This window comes from Microtus oregoni, unplaced genomic scaffold (genome assembly GCF_018167655.1).
Source record: "Microtus oregoni isolate MIOR12 unplaced genomic scaffold, Mior012 000072F_ref0000427, whole genome shotgun sequence".
Classification (NCBI taxonomy): domain Eukaryota; kingdom Metazoa; phylum Chordata; class Mammalia; order Rodentia; family Cricetidae; genus Microtus; species Microtus oregoni.
The window spans coordinates 4,235,884-4,256,331 of NW_024543979.1; the positions used below are offsets into that span (position 1 = coordinate 4,235,884).

A 20,448-nucleotide genomic window follows, 5' to 3' on the forward strand; every position below is an offset into this window, starting at 1 on the left:
AGCGCTGGGTAAAGCAGCTGTGTGGTCACAGAGCCCGAGTGGACTGTGGTCGTCAGCCAGTCAACCACGCTGCTTTACAGAGACGCCCTTTGTGTGGGACGATGGCGAATGAGAACAGGCGCAGGGAGCTCTCCTATTCCTTGAGCCCGCTCTGGGGAGAACTGAAGCGTCCTCTGGTCCTCTCTGATAGATCGCCCCTTTCTGACAAATGAGGAGCTGGCTGTCCTGCCAGTGGTTAGAGTCCCTCCGTCCGGCAAGTACACCGGCACTCAGTTGCAGGCCACCATCCGCACACTTCAAGGCTTGCTTGATCAAGGGATCCCTGCTCAGGAGCTACAGGTAAGTGACATGCGCATTTATTTGATGGAGAATGTGTCCTTGCTAGCCCAAGGGTTGGAAAAACTTCCATGTCTTTGGAAATACTGATCGCTTTGCAGCACTACCCTGTGCAGCTGACTGACTTCTGCCTCTAGACACACCGCCTTTTCATATTTAATTATGACTAAGCAGGACCATATTAACTAGATAGATTTTTCTAATGATATCCTCCATTCCTCATACATAAAGTCTTTTTAATAAAAGTAATCTGGTTATGATAACATATGCCTATATTCCCAGCTCTTGCTAGTTGAAGACAGGAGGAGGTTCAGGAGTTCAAAGTCATCATGGCTTCTGCAGGGGGTGTGTTGGTACAAGGAGTTGCTGCAACTAGACATGGCCCTTCTGGGGTATGCATGCCAGTTTGCAGCCCTTGCTCCTGCAGTCTTATAGCAGGAGAAATGCAACCCCACTGTGGTTTGTGGTAACCTTGTCCCTGTCCCTCAAACCATTGGCTTCATTGCTCACTCTTTCTTGTCCCTGAAAGGAGGCACCAGACCGAGAGCTGCTGCTGTGTATGTGCCTGCTCTCTTAAGGTTCCCTGGGACCACTCGGGAGCTAGGGTGTACCCCCCTGGACCCCTCGGGAGCTAGGGTGTACCCCCCTGGACCCCTCGGGAGCTAGGGTGTACCCCCCTGGACCCCTCGGGAGCTAGGGTGTACCCCCCTGGACCACTCGGGAGCTAGGGTGTACCCCCCTGGACCACTCGGGAGCTAGGGTGTACCCCCCTGGACCACTCGGGAGCTAGGGTGTACCCCCCTGGACCACTCGGGAGCTAGGGTGTACCCCCCTGGACCCCTCGGGAGCAAGGGTGTATGCTCCTTCTCTCTAAATCTCATCTTGTAGAGACGAGATTGTCTTCTTTAAGGTTTGGGGTTGAACACTATCACAGAAGCTCCAGCACGTCCTCTCTAACGTAGAGCTTTGTTCCCCTCCCCAGCACCTTGCTAACTTCTAAAAGGCATGTCGCCATACTTATTATTTCCATTTTGCTCTTGGGAGCTGTAAGTTCCCTGAGGGCTATAGCTGTCGCTTTACTTGTCACAGTGCCTTGCATGTCTACAGAAGAGGCAGTCAGCATGTCTTCTTTGAGTGAGAAGATGATGAAAATGAGAAAGAACTGACCGTGGCCAGTGACCCTACAGATCACACTGTCTGACAATAGCAATACCACACACCGTGGCCAGTGACCCTACAGATCACACTGTCTACAGCAATACCATACGCTGTGGCCAGTGACCCTACAGTAGATTATTCTGTTTACAGCAATACCATACACTGTGGCCAGTGACCCTACAGATCACACTGTCTACAGCAATACCATACGCTGTGGCCAGTGACCCTACAGATCACACTGTCTACAGCAATACCACACACCGTGGCCAGTGACCCTACAGATCACACTGTCTACAGCAATACCACACACCGTGGCCAGTGACCCTACAGATTACTCTGTCTACAGCAATACCACACACTGTGGCCAGTGACCCTACAGATCACACTGTCTACAGCAATACCACACACTGTGACCTGATCCTACAGATCACACTGTCTACAGCAATACCACACACCGTGGCCAGTGACCCTACAGATTACTCTGTCTACAGCAATACCACACACTGTGGCCAGTGACCCTACAGATCACACTGTCTACAGCAATACCACACACATTGGCCTGTGACCTATAACCCTACAGATCACACTGTCTGCACCAATACCACACACTTTGGCCTGTGACCCTACAGATCACACTGTCCACAGCAATACTACGCACCATGTCCTATGACCCTGTGACAGATGATATTCCAGATATTGGCTTAAGAGAAATGTGCTTCTGTAGGTTTTTTAAAAATGTATATACAGCCATTTTTAAACTGAAGTGAAAACTTAGCATAAGAAATGCTGTCCGTTAAGTGAGCTGAATATGATGTGTCCAGTCAAGGCGCTGCAGTTGATAGGCTCAGCAGCAGCTCCCCAAATCCATCCTGAAGTCTCTGGCACTCACAGTTAGCCCTGATCAGTGTGACAGACAAAAGTCAGTCAGCAAATTTAACCTTATGTCCATTTTGTTACTTGTAGAATCTTCAAGAATTAAAACCATTGGATCAATGCCTGATTGGACAGACCAAGGAAAACCGAAGGAAGAACAGATACAAAAATATCCTTCCCTGTGAGTTCCGGTGTGACCCTTGAGTGTGTGTTCACTGTGAGTTCCTGTGTGACTCTGAGTGTGTGTTCACTGTGAGTTCCTGTGTGACTCTGAGTGTGTGTTCACAGTGAGTTCCTGTGTGACTCTGAGTGTGTGTTCACTGTGAGTTCCTATGTGACTCTGAGTGTGTGTTCACAGTGAGTTCCTGTGTGACTCTGAGTGTGTGTTTGCTATTGAGTTCCTGTGTGATTCTGAGTGTGTGTTCACAGTGAGTTCCTGTGTGACTTTGAGTGTGTGTTCCCTGTGAGTTCCTGTGTGATTCTGAGTATGTGTTCCCTGTGAGTTCCTGTGTGATTCTGAGTGTGTGTTCACTGTGAGTTCCTGTGTGACTCTCATTGAGTGTGTGTTCACTGTGAGTTCCTGTGTGACTCTTATTGAGTATGTGCAGTGTGAACTGTTAGCCTGCCAGCCTGGCCTGTTGTACCTCACACATAAGTCCATGCGTGCACACAGAGGCAGAGCATCTCACTGGTAACAGGTCTGTAGATTACAGAGCAAACGCCCTTTCCCGTGTTCTGAGATTCTGGAGCTCGGCGTGGCCATCTTGGACATTTGTTGCGGTACTCCTGACGTTTTCAAAACCAATTCTTAATTAGAAGTCAGTTGGTGATGCCTAATCAGTAATTCCAAAGTTAATTGGCAAGCGTGAGAGAGCTCAGTTGGTAGAGTGTTTAGAAGTGGAGACGAACAGCTCCTTGAAGCTTGCTCTCCAGCCTGCTGGACCTAATCAGCAGGACTCGGTCCCAGCAGCCACCCTGTCTCAGGAAGATGGTAAAGGCTCCCGAGGAATGACACCTGAGGTTGACTCTGCACACACATGTGCATGTGAACACATGTGTACCCATTCTTACACACAAAGTGTGTATATTATTCATATTTATATACATGTTAGTTGCTTCCTGATGACCGTCCTTGAATCTATATGTATCCACACCATTAGCTTATTCTACTTTAATTTGACAGGCATGTAAAGAGCAGCCATGTGCACGCTTGTGTCTGATGAACTGCCGTGCTGTGTGAGCCTCTCATTTGTTTCGGAGTCTAGAAGAAAATAAAAGGAATGATTTCAACCCATTGTTTTAGCCAAGGATGTGATTTTCTTTTCAGTGTGTGTGTGTGTGTGTGTATGTGTGTGTGTGTCCCCAGATTTTAACTTGACATCTTCTTCTATATTAGCACTTTGTATTGTAGCGTGTGACACCGATCCTGTCATTCTGCAGCCCAGAAATGGCAATCTTGTCATATATAATATGCAACTGAGTTTTTTAGTCAAGATGGAAAACATAAAATTGATTCTGAAGGCTCTCTGTAAAAACTGAGACTGGCCTGGCATGGTGGCGCATGCCTTTAATCCTGGCACCCAAGAGGCTGCGGCAGGTTCATCTCTAGATTCAAGGTGATCTGCATAGTGAGTTCCTGTACAGCCAGGGCTACACAGAGAGGCCCTGTCTTTAAAGACTCTAAGAGAGTTGAAGAAGTGGAGCATTAGGTACATAACGGTTGCTGTCACTATATGAGACAAAGATACATACATTCAGATTTGTATTTTGAAGTCAGAATGTGACCAAAAAAAGTACAAAAGTAATCAATTTATTGTTAGGAAATAAATTATGAACTAAGAGATAAAAGTCAATCAATAAATTTTAAAACCTAATTTTAGAGGTTTTTACCTTGATTGCCACCAAAATTACTTGTTAAATTTATAAATATTTAAAATAAAAATGAGGCTAGCGCAACAGGCAAGGATACCAACCCTGGTGACCACATGGTGAAAGGAAAGAGATAACCTTGTCATGTTGTCCTCTGACCTCCACACATGTGCTGTGCTGTGCTTCCCCCCAACACGCACACACACACATACATACAATACAAAATGACACAATGAAAAGTGTGTCTCAGGTCTGTGTGGGAGTCAGATATGTCAGTCACACTTGGATAGTATCACTTCTATGCTAACTTTATTCTGTGAGAGTGTCCCATCATATGAGTCTGTGATTATTGGTATGGAGATATTGACAGGGAAGTAACAAAGATGTTTGTGTTTGCTTCTCTGATTGCTTACTATGACGTTCTACTTGTATGTGTTAAGTTTAATTTCAGTTGCATATGTTATCACATTAAGTATACATTTTTACTCTTATATATAATATAAAATGTATGTTAGCAAATCCCAGGGTTCATAGAACGCCACCAAGCTAACATCTTAGATACATGAAACAAAACATAAATGTAACGTGGACCGCTGCTCTGTGTTCTCATGTGGCGGCGAGTCCCTCGAGGGCTCCAGGGGCTATCGTGGCCTTGGACTGCTTATTTGTGAAACTCACGGTGCCAGAGTGATCATGACATGGACCTTTCACTGTGGACATTCACAGATGACACCACAAGAGTGCCTCTTGGAGATGAAGGTGGCTACATCAACGCCAGTTTCATCAGGATCCCAGTGGGGACACAGGAGTTCGTCTACATCGCCTGCCAGGGGCCTTTGCCCACTACCGTGGGGGATTTCTGGCAGATGGTTTGGGAGCAGAATTCCACCGTGATAGCAATGATGACCCAAGAGGTGGAAGGAGAAAAGGTCAAATGCCAGCGCTACTGGCCGAGCATCCTCGGCACGACCACCATGGCCAACGAGAGGCTGCGCCTGGCCCTCCTGAGGATGCAGCAGCTGAAGGGGTTCGTTGTCAGGGTGATAACCCTGGAGGATATTCAGGTGAGTCATCTTTGCTTTTCCTAATCCCTGCACGTTTACTGGGATTGTTGCCATGGAAGCAGGTCATCTGCTGTAATTTTGTTTTTGAGACAATCTCACGTAACCTAGGCTGACCTCAAAATTACTGTAGAGCTACAGACAGCCTGGAAGTCCTGATCCTCCAGCTTCTACCTCCTGGCTGCTGGGGTAACAGGAATGTGCATTCAGTGAATTCTGTGCTTAGGAATAAATAGTGCGTATTGGTTTAGAAGCTGTAAGATACATAGAAACTTGCTTTTTTCTCCCCCTAAGGTCTAGCATCTAAGTAGACTAATCCAAACTTTTTAAAACTCTGATTATCAATCATGCCTTGTGAAGGCAGCCACCGTATTTAGTTTGTGGACAGTTGTGCCATAATGACTGTCATTTAGATGCTTCCAGCTACAGTTGTCAAACATGGAAGATGAATTTAGTGCAGGTTAGCTAAGTGACTATTCCTCATACAAACACAGAGGATGAATTTAGTGCAGGTTAGCTAAGTGACTGTCCCTCATACAAACATGGAGGAAAACAATGGTTCTCATGTTGAACAGTATCAGTGTATTTAATTTAAATGAGCCCACAATAACTAGGTATGGCTTTTGCCTAGTCTATACAAGAGCCTGAATAACATCCCAGCCTCTAGGACTATGTGGTGGTGTAAAACTAGAAACCCTTTGATAAGGTTTTCTGTGCATTTCCTTTCAGTCGGTTCTGTTTTGAGTCATAGTGATGTCTTGCTATGTGGCCCTTCTCTCTTAGTCTGAACCCTGGAAATTAGGTATATTTTATCATGCCCAGCTTTGTGTATTTATGAAGCCTTTTTATTCCTTCCAGTTTTCCTTTCACTCTGATCAATATACTCTTCAGGTTTGAAAGAGCAATATAGTGGGGCACTGGCTTAGGAATGGTGTGACATTGTAACAGTGAGGCACTGGCTTAGGAACGGTGTGACATTGTAACAGTGAGGCACTGGCTTAGGAACGGTGTGACATTGTAACAGTGAGGCACTGGCTTAGGAACGGTGTGACATTGTAACAGTGAGGCACTGGCTTAGGAACGGTGTGACATTGTAACAGTGAGGCACTGGCTTAGGAACGGTGTGACATTGTAACAGTGAGGCACTGGCTTAGGAACGGTGTGACATTGTAACAGTGAGGTACTGACTCAGGAACGGTGTAACATCCTAACCAGCTCACTCTATTCACACTTTCAGACAGGAGAGGTGCGCCATATTTCTCATCTGAATTTCACTGCCTGGCCCGACCACGACACACCGTCCCAGCCAGACGACCTGCTCACTTTCATCTCCTACATGAGATACATCCACAGGTCAGGCCCAGTCATCACACACTGCAGCGCTGGCATTGGACGCTCAGGGACCCTCATATGCATAGACGTGGTCCTTGGACTAATCAGCCAAGATCTTGAAGTGAGTAAAGATATTGTTGAATCTACCATTTAATACTGTGGCTATTTAAAAGTGTATAAAGGTCCGTAGGTGCTGTCCTTCCTTACCCCTTGCAGTCCTTCAGTTTCTCTGTGAGATAACGTCAGTGTTGCCATGCTTACAGGAAATACCCAAGTCCAAAAGACAGTCCACTTTGAAGAGGAAAATACTGGGTTTTGTTATTGTTGTTACCTGTAGATAAGAAAGGAATGTTTTTGTCTGAAAATTAATGCTAATCTATTGCTCTAAGTAGTTATTCCTAATTTTAAAAAAGTACAAGCCAGGCAGTGGCGATGTACGCCTTTAATCCCAGCACTTGGGTGGCAGAGGTAGGCGGATCTCTGACTTTGAGGCCAGGCTGGGCTACAGAGCATGTTCCAGGACAGCCGGAGCAACACAGAGAAACCTTGTCTCCAAACACCAAATGTACACACACATTTTATAGCAAATAACAATATGATCTTACTTTTGGGTCATAAATTAGTATAAAACCTACTTGTCAAAATCTACCTTGTATTTAACTATATATATATATACTCTGATTAAAACACTGTCTCCTAAAGGATTCTGGATGGAGCTGTTCTGTTTTGTGCTTGACACCATAATAAACTATGATAACTGAAGTTGAGGCAAACCCAGTAGTCCATCTGCCCTTGCTTCAGACTGCTCAGTGTCAGCTGAATTTAAAAGATTTGGAATTTTACTCAAAACAGCGGTATGTGAGAAATATTGCTTATATTTTTGTTCTGTTTTTTTTTTTTGTTTTTTGTTTTTGTTTGTTTGTTTTTTTGAGACAGGGTTTCTCTGTGTATCTCTGGAGTCTGTCCTGGAACTCGCTCTGTAAAACAGGCCAGCTTCAAACTCACAAGAGATCCACCTGCCTTTGCCTTCCAAGTTCTGGGATTAAAGTCATGCACCGCTACTGCCCAGCACTTATAGTTTAAGAAATGAACTAAATTTCAGAGGAAGAGAACTTTTGTTGAAGGTTTTCAAACAGAGTGAACTCTGATTCTTGAAACACCATAAATGATACCATAAGAAGTCAGTTCATTAGGTCATTACATGCAGGAGAGTTCAGACAGTGGTAAGGAGGGCACCAGATTGGTTCCTAGCCCAGTTGTTAACAGAGAGGCTTTATCCAGCAACTGATGGGAACAGATGCAGAACCACAGCCAAACATAACACTGAGCTTGAGGAATCCTGTGGAAGAGGGGGAGAAAGGATTGTAGGAGCCAGAGGGGTCAAGGACACCACAAGAAAATACACAGAATCACCTGTCTGGCTCATAGGGGCTCACGGAGACTGAGCCGACAACCAGGGAGCCTGCATGGGACTGACCTCGGCTCTCTGGACATATGTGACAGTTGCATAGCTTGGTCTTCTTGTGTGACAGTTGTGTAGCTTGTTCCTCTTGGGAGACTCCTAACAGTGGGAGCAGGGGCTGTCTCTGACTCCTTGACTGGCTTTTGGAACCCTGCTCCTCATACTGGGTCACCTTGCCCGGCCTTAATACATGAGGAGGTCCTTAGTCTTACTGCAACTTGATGTGCCTTGCTTTGCTGATAATCATGGGAGACCTGTCCTTTCCTAAACCAAAAGCGGGGGAGGATTGTGGGGGGAGGGACTGGAAGGAGAGAAGGAAGGGGAAACAGTTGCTGGGGTGATTTATTTTTAAAAAAATGAATTCTATAGTGGGTCAGCTGAGCATCTTCAGGGTCTGTGTCTGATGCACTGCTCTGTGTCCCCACAGTTCGACATCTCTGACTTGGTGCGCTGCATGAGACTACAGAGACATGGCATGGTGCAGACAGAGGTGAGTCCCCATATGCTAATGAGGACCCATTTTTAAAAGTGCTCTTAAACGTTTGTTCTCTGTTATAGTTTTCTTTGGGGGATGGTCTTGCTGTGTTGTCCAGGCTGACCTGGAACTGTAGGGCTCACTCTTCCTGCCACAGCTTCTCAGGCAGCTGGAAGATCCAGGAAAGGTCTGCCGCTTTGCCCAGTGATCTTATTAAGCTTTCCTTCCATATTGCAGTGTAAACGAACATCTCTTGTCATAAAGAGCTTTTTCTTTCAGCATGAGTATTAATTCAGAAAATAATTAAGTATTTTAGATTATCTTTTTAGATACTATTTTTAATTTAAAAAAATGGAGAAAGGGAGCAGGGGCAATAGCCCCTTCAGTGAAGTGTGAGGTCCTGGGTTTGATCCTCAAAAACCACAAAACATCTGGGAAGGTGGAGTCAGACACATTTCCTGGGGTTCAAAAGGCAGTCAGGTTGGCTAGATCTGTGAGCTCTGGCCTCACACATGTGCACACACAGCACACACACACACACACACACACACACACACACACACACACACACGTGCAGGCAAGAGAGGAAGGAAGGAAGGAGAGGGAGGAAGAAGAAAAGCAGTGGTCACAGAGAGTGGATGTGCTGGAGGCTTATTGAGGGCGTCCTTCCCACCCCCAGCCTTTAAAAGACAAAGGCTGCTGCCCTCTGCTGGAGCCCACGGAGGGAGTGGACAGGCAGAGCTGCCCTCTGCTGGAGCCCATGGAGGGTGTGGACAGGCAGAGCTGCCCTCTGCTGGAACCCACGGAGGGAGTGGACAAGCAGAGCTGCTGCCCTCTGCTGGATCCCACGGAGGGAGTGGACAGGCAGAGCCGCCCTCACTGCTGGAGCCCACGGAGGGAGTGGACAGGCAGAGCCGCTCCCCTCACTGCTGGAGCCCACGGAGGGAGTGGACAGGCAGAGCCGCTGCCCTCACTGCTGGAACCCACGGAGGGAGTGGACAGGCAGAGCTGCCACAGCAGCACTGTGAAGATGGCTCTGCAGGGTGCTGGCCAGGCGGCTCCCTCAGGCTGTTAGTGTTGTATTGATTTTTCTTACCTGAAACTGACCGTGGATGGAATCACGCAGTGACTCCCAGCTGATCCCCCCCAGTACAGAGAGTACACTATTCTAACCTTGAGCCTAACATTGCTGGGTCCCTCCACCCTCCCTTTCTTCTATATGGAGACTGTGTGGTAGATTTAAAACACAGAAATGGTTTTTACATGTCCACAGAGTCCCATTTGTCTGCCTCTTAAAAACATGAGCACTGCTATCTGTAGCTTGCCCGCCTTTCTAGTTGTGGACAGTTTGGACTCAGATTGAAACCCAACAGCTGATTTCCAGCCCTGCTGTCGGGGGCTAAGGAGAACACATTGATTGGCATGAGCAGTGTTTTTATCTGTGCACCAGCAGCATCTCCCAAAGCCTAGAGCACACCATTGAGTCAGACACGGGTGGTGAGTGTGGCGGGCCATCACATAGCTCTGAAAGTGACAAGCACTTTAGCCACGACTGGGAAAAGGAAGCCAGCCATTGCTGTCTGGGGACACAATTTTAAACAGAGTGACACCATTAAGAAAGTATCACCTGCCAAACTTGGTGCCCCATGCCCCTGACTTTGAGACCAGCTTGCTATATAGTGAATTCCAGACCAACCAGAACTGCATGGTGAGACCCTGTCCAACATTTTAAAAAGTAACCCCTCCTTCGGTTGTTTGCCTACATGAGCTCTGTGGGTTCCAGTGGATAAACACCCCAAACTTGTGATCATATAAAGTTGAAAGTCAATAGACAGCCCCAAGCCCATGTTCGTATAGATGACCCTGATCACAAATTAAAAAACAGAGATGAATGAGGAAGGAGGGACCTGTAGCGAGGAGGGGAGTAACCACGGTAGAGAATGAATAAGAGGGGGTGGTGTTATTCCAGAGAGAAAGAAGAATTAGAATGTGTTATATGCACGTTGAAATTATGAAAAAAAAACCTAATAAAGTTATTTTTAAAAAAAGTAACATTTAAGCCAAGAGCTGGTGAGTTCTCAGGCAGAGTGTCCTGCGTGGAGGGAATGGGTCTGTGTGTTCATGAAGGTGCCTGTCCAACCGGATAGGGTGTCTTTTGCATGAGAGGCAAGCTGCCACAGGCCTGTCGCCTGGAGTGATTGACTGCACTCTGGCCATGTGTTAGAACATGAGCTATGCTGGGCAGGGACAGGGCTAGAGAATCAGTTATAAGGTGAGCAAGATGATTGGCTACAAAGTATTCTGTGGCCAGAAAGACTCGTGTGACAGGGACTCGGGGATGGCCTTGATGAGGGGTAATGAGAGGAGTAGCAGTGAGCATGGGAGCGCACAGAAGCTAGAACGCAGGTGAAGATCAGAAGGCTGAAGATGGCTAACGCTTCCTCTTCTAAGTTCTGATGTCTCAGGTCTACGTAGAATTCTTGTTCTCATGTGTGCAAGTTACAGCTGAGCTCCCGCTGTGGTCTTTGTTTTATTGCTCTCCATTTAATATGCCGTGGGCTTCGTTTTATTTGCTAAGACTATCTTCAGCTCTGCTAGGGCTGTAGTTGCGGGCAGCTGTGAGCCATCCAGGGTTGTGGGGAACCAGACTCCTGCAGAGCAGCAAGTGCTCTGAATTGCTGGCTATCTCTCCAGTCCATTGTGATTCCTTTCCATTTAGTTTCAGTCATTAATTCTTTGCCAGATAACAGTATCATCAGCTCAGACATTAATTTCACCAAAAGGACTCATTTATCAAAGCTCATCGATTTCTTTACTCTTTTGACCAAAAATATTGAAAGAAAAAATAATTTATATTTATTACTTATTATTTGTTGTATTATATATTAAAATTATACTATATTCTAAAAATTAAACTAAGTAGTGGTGGCGCACACCTTTAACTCCAGCACTTGGGAGGCAGAGCTCTGTGAGTTTGAGGCCAACCTGATCAGGGCTACACAGAGAAAACCATGTCTCAAAAAAACAAAACAAATTTTATTTCTATGTTTTTGCTCTAAAATATTTAAAGAAGTTTGTTTTAATAGAGTCTTGGATACTAATTATTGGCATTTAAAGCAAGAACATGAGTTCAGTAGACTAGAAAATCTAGGTTTGAGAGATTGGGGAGATAGCTCAATAGAGGAGCACTTGCCTAGCGAGCCCAGCCCTGGCTTTGGTCCCCAGCACCAAGCAATAAGACAAAATCACAGAGAGCAGGACTTTTTAGGATAGTTAGCGATGCAGGGTCATCCTGCACATAGCCCGTTGGCTCCCCTCCCTTCTCCTTTTTATCAGTTTGCTTGTTGTTTGCAATCTTTATGAAGTACTATACAGTTCTGTGCCCTGACTCTTGCACTCCGCGTTTAAACAAAGTTCCTGTTTCCAACCTTCTCAAACCTTAGTGTGTATAAACTTGTGCAAATGAAGCCTCTCCATCTCCGCCTTTCCCACCCTTTCCCCTACAGGGTCAGTACATTTTCTGCTATCAAGTCATCCTCCACGTCCTGACTCATCTTCAGGCTGAAGAGCAGAAGGCACAGCCATGGCTCCCACAGTGACCAAGAGCAGCCTCCCTCCCTCCTCGCCTCCAGCTGACTCCTGCTCCACTCAGACCAGAGCAGCCAGGCCAAGCAATCACAGTCCTCACCCTTAGAGGAGGGCGCTCCTGCCAGAAACCCACCGGGATGTGGTGTTTTACAGCCACTTTAACCTCTGATGGTTATCAAAACTCATTTAACACGGCAGCTCTTCTGGCTGGAGGCAGCATTTGATCATAGTGGACTTTGTTACAAAGACAATGAGTTTATTTTTAATGTATCAAATCTTGTTTATAGGAAATTTTTCCAGTATTTTAATAAAGTAGATTTATTTTATAGAGGATACTTGAAGCCAGTATTTAAGCTTTTAATGACAGTAATATTGGCATAGAGAAGAAACTAGCAATGTTTACTGTATCAATTTCTAATGTTTACTATATACAGTGTCCTGTAATATATTTATATACTTTTCATGAAGATGGGGTTCTCGGATACCCATTTGTCCCTCTGTCATTTGTTCCTAATGTGTCCTCTCACTTTGTAAATAAAACTACACCTTAAACTTGGACAACCAATTCAGGCATCTTCCGTGTTCTTAACAATATGCAGGCCTCTGGTTTCTGGGGACATCTGCACCCTAACTCAGCCTTTTCCCAGTGGGTCTGGTCATACCAGGCATGAGGCATGTCAAAAGCTCTGCTGGCATAAGGACCATGATTTTGCTTGCTCTTCCCTGGCTTTGAGTGACACCACACCACACTCCCAGCCTCTCTGCCTCTCTGAGCACTAAGACGGAAGCTATAAAGTCTCCACTGCAGTAATGTTCAGAATACACAGCCGAACAAGGTGTAGTGAGAGGAGCAATCAGCTCCCTGTTCTGTGACTCTTTGTTTTTGAGGGACCTCCCACCCTAGATTTATCCCAAATAAATTACACATGGAGGCTTATTCTTCGTTATGAATTCCTGGCCTTAGCTTGGCTTGTTTCTTAACAGCTTTTTTAAAAATTATTTTTATTGGACTGTATATTTTTCTCCACTTCTCTTTCCTTCTCCTCTCCCCTCCCCTTCTGTTGTGGGAGGGCCACTTGTTTGTTCTCAGCTGTCCAGAACCGAAATAATCACACAGAAACCATAATATCTGCAATACTGTTTGGCCAATAGCTTAAGCGTATTTCTGGCAAACTCATATCCTAAACTAACCCATCTCTATTAATCTGTGTATCACCACAAGGCTGTGTCCTACCGTAAAGTTCCAGCGGGGCTACATGGCTTCTCCTGACTCTGCCTTCTTTCAGCATTTAGTTTAGTTCCCCCTCCTCCCCGCGCCCCACGCCCCGTGCCTACCTCTATTCTGCCCTGTGCAGGCCCTAAACAGTTCTTTATTAACCAGTGGTATTCACAGCATACAGAGGGGACTCCCACATAACCCTTCTACCCTCTCATGGTCCCCATGCTCCCAATTGTCTTTTCCTGCTTCCCATGTAGATTAGATCCATGTATGTCTCTTAGGGTCTTCGTTGTTGTCTTGGTTCTCTGGGATTGTGACTTGTAGGCTTTGTCAATTTTTCTTAACCTAAATTAACCCAGCTACATTTTACCTCTGGACTTTTATCTTTTCTATTTCTGCAAACTTCCTTCTTCCCAGCTTGCTGTATAGCTGGGTAGCTGGCCCCAGATGTCTTCCTCCCCTTGTTCTTTTGTTCTTCCTCTTCCTCAGCTCTCCTTCTATTTATATTCTCTCTGCCTGCCAGCCTCACCCATCCTTGCTCCTGCCTCGCTATTGGCCATTCGTCTCTTAATTAGAACCATCAGGTGTTTTAGACAGACACAGTAACAGCTTCGCAAAGTTGAACGACTGCAGCAGAGACAAAAGTCACACACCTGAAAATAATACCAACAGCTCCCTTGGGGGGCGGGGCTCGTGCTTGGTTTTTGCCTAGCAGGAAGGACTAGGCTCATGCTCCAAGAAGGTGCCCAGGGCTTCTCTGCGTAGCATCCTGATTATTTCACCAAATCCTGACTGTCTCCCCCATTCTAGCACGCAGGTCTCCCCACTTCTCCCAGCATGCTCCACTTCTGAGCTTTCTGATCTTTGCTAAGTACAGCAGTTGCTGCGATGCCCACCTAAGTTGAGGAGGCTCACAGGGCCCATGGTGGCACCTCTGACTTCCTTCCGGGTAACAGGTTTGTATATGCATCCTGCCTCCGCATTGGCAGGCCCCTCCCTCTCCACCTCAACTTTCCCGCCCTAATCAGAAGCGTGTTCACAGGTTAAGTTATAACAAACACTGATGTTATGGTTGGAGGAAGGAGAGAAGAAAGGGAGTTCTATTGTTACCACAGAGTGCCAGGCCACAGGGCTAGGAGCCAGCCCAGCTGGGGGGGGGGGGGGGGAGTCACTGGCTGCCGTCTGAAGCCAGCATAGCTGGGGGTCATTGGCTGCAGTCTGAAGCCAGCATAGCTGGGTGAGGACAGCATTGGAGGAGAGTTTCTGGAAAGACTGTAGCTGAGAAAGGGAAACTGGAAAGTGGTTGAGGCTTCTGGTGTCTGAGTGGAAGATGGTTGTAACTGTGTCTGCCCTCATCCGGGTCTCAGTTCCACCCATGAAATGACAGAGCCACTGTGGTGGAAGGGCCGGGTAAAGAAGGCCGCAGTGCCAGCGGACATGTTGGGGATCCCAGATGTCAAATCTGTGACTAAAGACAGACCTGTATATGCTGTGTGCTGGGAGCTCAAACAATGGTTGATTCTCCTTTACTAACAGTTCTGGGAGGCCACCAGCCCAGCAGTCTCTGTCTCCCTGTCCCTCTCTGTATTCCCTCTTCTAAGAACTCAGGATGATGGCTGCACTGTGGCCACTCCAGGTCGTCCTCAGAAACAGAAGAGTACTGATGGCCACGTGTGTAGTCGATAAAGGCGCTCAGTCATGCGTGGGCCATGCCTCACGTCACTGCCACGTGGTCCGTCAGTAAGAACAGGACAGAGGAGAGCTTCCATGCGAGGCAGCCTGCTCCCTGACACAAGTCTGCTATAGAGGGGAGCCCCGTGATAATGAAAGTTTCTACTAAACTGGACTAGATTATGTTTGAAGATAAATGCTAAAGAGGATGGAACTCACGGAGAAAAAAGACATGTACTCCAGTGGGAGGAGTAGAAATAGCGTGGCCATTGTTATTCTTTGGTTGCTTGTGCCTTTAAGGAACAAGCCACGCCCACTCCCGGCAACCTCTGACCTTCCGTTGCCATCTTGGCTTCCTTACTGTCCCCTCTGGCGTGTGTCTTTGTCTATCTCTGTCTCCTTCTTTCTCTCTCTCTCTCTCCCTCTCTCCTTTAATAAATGTTTAGCTTTATGCCTATTTTCTGTGTCTGTCTTTTACCCACCGCCTGTCCACACCCACCCGCTTGGCTCTCCCGGCCGCGTGGCAGGACCAGCCCACCGCCCGTGATGGGTACCCGCTGGAAATCCGCTGGGGACTTGCCACCACTCCATGGAGCTAGCTGCTTGGGGAACCCCCTGGGGAATAGGAACAGTTTTTTTCTTCTTTCTGCCTTTTTACAAGCGTAAATCTTACCTGTTGAGAGCCAGTGCGGTCAAGCTCAGACCCAGCTCTCCCAAGCAGATTCTATACTGCAGTTATACCTAATAGACAGCCCTCAACTGCTCAGAGATCTGGGGAATGTGATATTTAAACATTTAATTATTAAAAAACTTTTTATAACAAAAGAGACAGGTTGGCTCCTAGCAGCAGACTCTTACTTCCTCCGAAGAAGACAGAAGACAAATTGACACACAGAACAACATTCTTCTGCAGTTCACTTCGACTGCCGAGAGCTGACCATTGGGCAAAACTGCCTTTCGTCTAAACTAAAGACCTCTAGACGTGGATGGAATCGCTGGAATCGGCGGCCTAGCTGCTCAAGTCAAGGTAGGCCTGTCTTCCTACAGATTTCTAGGTTTTTTTCCTGTTGGCAGAGTTTGGCCAGCTTCCAAATAACCACATGGAGACTTCTTATTAATTATAAATGCTCAAATGTAGCTTAGGCTTGATATTAGCTACCTTATAACTTAAATTAACCCGTTTTTATTCATCTGTGCTGTCCCAATGCTCATGTCTGTATTTCCCATCCTGCTCAGTCTGCATCTCATGGCCTTGCCTCGGACTCCTCAGACTTTGCCCTTTTCCTTCTCAGAGTCCTCCTACTCTGGCTCTCCCGCCCAGTCTCTTTCTGACCAGCTACTGGCCAATCCGCTCTTATTAAACCAATAAGAAGGTGCCTTGGCAAAGACACATCTTCACAGTGCACTAAATATTATCCCATAACAGTTTCCAGGTCCTGGCTATTACAGATAAAGCTGCTATGAACTCATTGAACAAGTGTCCTGGCTCTACGGTGGAATGTCCTTTAGGTATATACCTAGGAGTGGTATAGCTGGGTCTTATGGTAGATCGATTCTCAAATTTATAAGAAACCACCACATTGATTTCCAAAGTGGCTACAAGTTTGCATTCCCAGCAGCAATGTAGGAGTGTTCCCTTTGCTTCACATCCACTGCAGTGTGGGCTGTCACTTGTGTTTTTGATCTTAACGATTCTGGCAGGTATAAGATGGAATCTCAGAGTTGTTTTGATTGTATTTCCCTGATGGCTAAGGATGAACATTTTATATTCCTCTCTTAAGAATTCTATTTAGATTTGTTTGTTTTGAGATTTCTCTGTTGCAAATTCTGTTTAGATCTTGCTGTAGGTCCCCATAAAATTATCAGTGCCCCAATCAGCAGGAAGTAGCCAGGAAAACTATGCCCACATTCCAAAAAAAAAAATGTATTATGAATATTTATCTTTGTTTAGATGTTGGTTACAAGTTGTTATAGATAATGGTTTGGGAAAAAAAGCTAAACAAAGCACATTAAATTCCGAGTTCTTGCTTTGAAGAAAAGGTGGGGGGAATTGCTATAGGACAATGGTCTTATATTGTTTTAATAAAACACTGATTGGCTAGTAGCCAGGCAGGAAGTATAGGTGGGGTGACCAGGCAGGAAGTGGAGGCGAGGCAATGAGAACAGGAGAATTCTGGGAAAAGGAAAGACTCAGTCTGCAGTCATCACCCAGACACAGAGGAATCAAGATGAGAATGCCTGGCTGATAAAAAATACCAAGCCCATAGCTAACACAGACAAAAATTATGGGCTAATTAAAGATGTAAGAATTAGTTAATAAGAAGCCTGAGCTAATAGGCCAGTCAGTTTATAATTAGCGTAAACCTCTGGATATTTCTTTGGGACTAAACGGCTGCGGGACTGAACAGGACAGAAACCTCAGCCAACAAGATCTTGTTTTTTGAGAAATGGTTTCTCTTGTGTGACCATGGCTATCCTGAAACTCACTTTGTAGACTAGGCTGGCCTCAAACTCAGAGATCCGCCTCCCTCTGCCTCCCAAGTGCTGGGATTAAAAGCATGAGCTACCACTGACCAGCTTCAAGGTACCTTCTTATGATTGAGATATTTTTGACAAACTACTTGTTTTAATGTACCAGTTTCAGCTTGTATTTGAATGCAGGTAATGAAAAAGCACCTGACTGTGCTGGCCCATCTGGGACATCTGTTTTCTTCCCGTCAGAAAACAAGTTCAAATGTGAAGGTGATTGCTATGCAATAATCCTTTTGTACACTGTGAAGATTTTTCCATTGGATTGACTCAATAAAAAGCTGGCCAATAGACAGGCAGGACAACCAAACTAGGAGAATGATGGGAAGAAGAGCAGGGTCAGAGGAGATGCCAGATAGTCACTGAGGAAGCAGAATGTGCAGAAAATGAGGTAACAAGTCATGAGTCACATGGCAAAGCATAAATATAAATATGGGTTAATTTAAGTGTCAGAACTAGCTAATAATAAGCCTGAGCTATTGACCAAGCATTAATAAATAATATTTAGTCTCTGTGTGGTCATTTGGAAGCAGCTTCCAGGATGGGAAGCAAGTGGTCAGGACAGGAAAACTGCACTCTACAGGTGATCTGTGACATGTCACCCATGAGCCATGGGGGCGCATTTGGCTGATTTAGCTGACTAGACACATGTCCCCTTCCTCCCTTGCTGCTCCATCTATGTCCCTTTGGAAGCTGTCTGCTTGGTTGGTCAAAGAGAACGACCTCACTGATAGAGGTCAAGCATGTATGGGGAGATGAGAATCTCCAACAGGCTCTCGTAGGCCTCTCTAGGATTGTCTCTATAGCTCGGGAATACCAGCAGCTTCATAATTACCATAGCCGCTTTCATGGTCTGGAAATCCCGGCTCACAGTATCCTCCATCTGCATGGGAAACCACCACGGCTGGGCAAGCCATGTTCTTCCCACCCGCTATCTGGACCATGCAGTGCCGCATCCACACCGTGCAGCATTAGCCCACCGGCCCCACTTCTGAAGAGAGTTGTGTGAGGGCCAGCTTTTAATAGCTTGCAATTCATTGCATCACCTATAATGCAATGCATTTAGTTAAGCTTTTTTTTTCTTTTGTCTTTTTATTTGTTTGTTTGTTTTGAGACAGATTTTTTTTGTGTGTAATAATCCTGACTGTCCTGGAACTTACTTTGTAGACAAGACTGGCTTTGAACTCACAGAGATTCTCCTGCCTCTGCCTCACAAATGCTGGGATTAAAGGTGTGAGCCACCACCGCCTGACTTAGTCATACTTTTGAAGGGTTATTTGTTTTCTGTTGCTGTGAAAAAGACCATGACCAAAAGCTACTTGGGGAAAGGGCTGATTTGGCTTACATGTAACCAGGTCACACTCCATCACTGAGGAAAGCCGGGGCAGGAACTGAAGCAGAGACCATGGAGGAACACTGCTTACTACCTGATCCCCGTTGTCTACGCAGTTTGCTTCAATACAACTCTGGCACAGCCCCAGAGTCAGCTAGGCCCTCCCATATCAATCACTGAATCAAGAAAACACCGCCCTACATACAGACTTGCCTGCTAGCCAGTCTAAGGAAGTAATTTTCTCAGCGGTTCTTTCCTTTTCCCAGAGGACTCTTATTTCAAGTTGGAAAGTCAAAGCTGAGCAGTTCACTAGACTTTACGCTCTGTTCTAGGAACCATGACCGTCCCTGCAAGCAGGCTGCTGTGGCTCAGAGTCAGCAGCAGTGACAGTGTTTCTGTCCTTACAAAACAGCCTTTGACTACATGTCCCCTTCCTGGGAATGCCCTAAGGGGCTAATTCTGACCCTATTGCTAACTCAGAGCGGAGTGCTGAGTTCTACTTTTTCCATCCGTGCTCACATAGAGAAACATCCAGAAACATCTTTCTCGTCCTTCTTCCAAACCTCTCAGTGATGCTCCTTTTGGATCTTAACTCACAGTTCTCCCACTCATGTCCCCCTCAGTGGTCTGTCTACTTTCTCTAGACTATCAACTCCCAAGGGAAAGAATCCTTTCCACTCTGATTTGCTTGTCCTATGAGGCCAAGTGTGGTGTAAACTAGCTTCCCTTTATCAAGTGGAGAAGCCGTCCAAAGAAACCAAAACCTTAGCCTATCAAAACTGCACTGATATAACTGCTGCCTGCTTGTTTTTGCACACTCTTCATGTTTGGGGCCTTCCTCAGCATTTCTCAGACCCTTACAATATAATATTGTGGAGATGGAGGGCTCAGTGGTTAGAGCATTTGTTGCTCTTCCAGTGGACCCCAAATTAAAAAAAAAATAGAATCAGGACTGTAGAGATGGCTCAGTGGTTAGGAGTGTTTGACTTGCTGCTCTTGCAAGGGACCTGGGTTTGATTCCCAGCACTCATCTGGAGGTTTACAGTGATCCACAGCTTCAGTTCCAGAGAATTCCACACCCTCTTCTGACCTCTGCAAGCACAGACATACATATGGGGCACATATATTCATACAAGGCAAAACACTCATGCTTATAAGGTAAATAAAATCTAAAAACAACTATTTAAATAAAATTCTTGGGCTGGACCAATGGCTCAGTGAGTAAAGCATTTTCCTCGCTAGCCTGAATGTGTGTGCAGAACCCACATACAAACTAGATGCCGGAGTGAGTACATCTATAATCTCAGGCTCCTGGGTGAGATGGGTAGAGACAGAGTCCCCAGAAGCACACCAGACAGCTAGTCGGGCACGTAGTGACTAGCACGAACCTCATCTCCTACCAGGCAGAAGACAAGGACCAACGCCTGAAGCTGTCCTCTGACCCCCATGTGGCATGCCGGGCCATGCGTTGCCCCTCACATACATGCACAAAACAAAAGTAAATAGGGACATATTTTAAAACAGAATTTTAACACCCTGAAC

The 20,448-nt window shown here is 46.0% G+C and overlaps 1 protein-coding gene across 6 annotated transcripts in view; it reads left to right on the forward strand.

The window, feature by feature from the left end:
- The window catches only part of Ptpn13 (protein tyrosine phosphatase non-receptor type 13), a 192,181-nt gene extending 179,474 nt beyond the window's left edge, over positions 1-12,707 (forward strand). For all 6 annotated transcript variants that reach the window (XM_041642029.1, XM_041642031.1, XM_041642033.1 and 3 more), the window contains 6 exons: positions 191-339; positions 2,458-2,548; positions 4,963-5,300; positions 6,535-6,750; positions 8,519-8,581; positions 12,073-12,707. In XM_041642029.1, coding sequence (XP_041497963.1) covers positions 191-339; positions 2,458-2,548; positions 4,963-5,300; positions 6,535-6,750; positions 8,519-8,581; positions 12,073-12,165 — 950 coding nt within the window. In that variant the 3' untranslated portion in view covers positions 12,166-12,707. The remainder of the gene's footprint in view (positions 1-190; positions 340-2,457; positions 2,549-4,962; positions 5,301-6,534; positions 6,751-8,518; positions 8,582-12,072) is intronic.
- Positions 12,708-20,448: the final 7,741 nt, after the last annotated feature.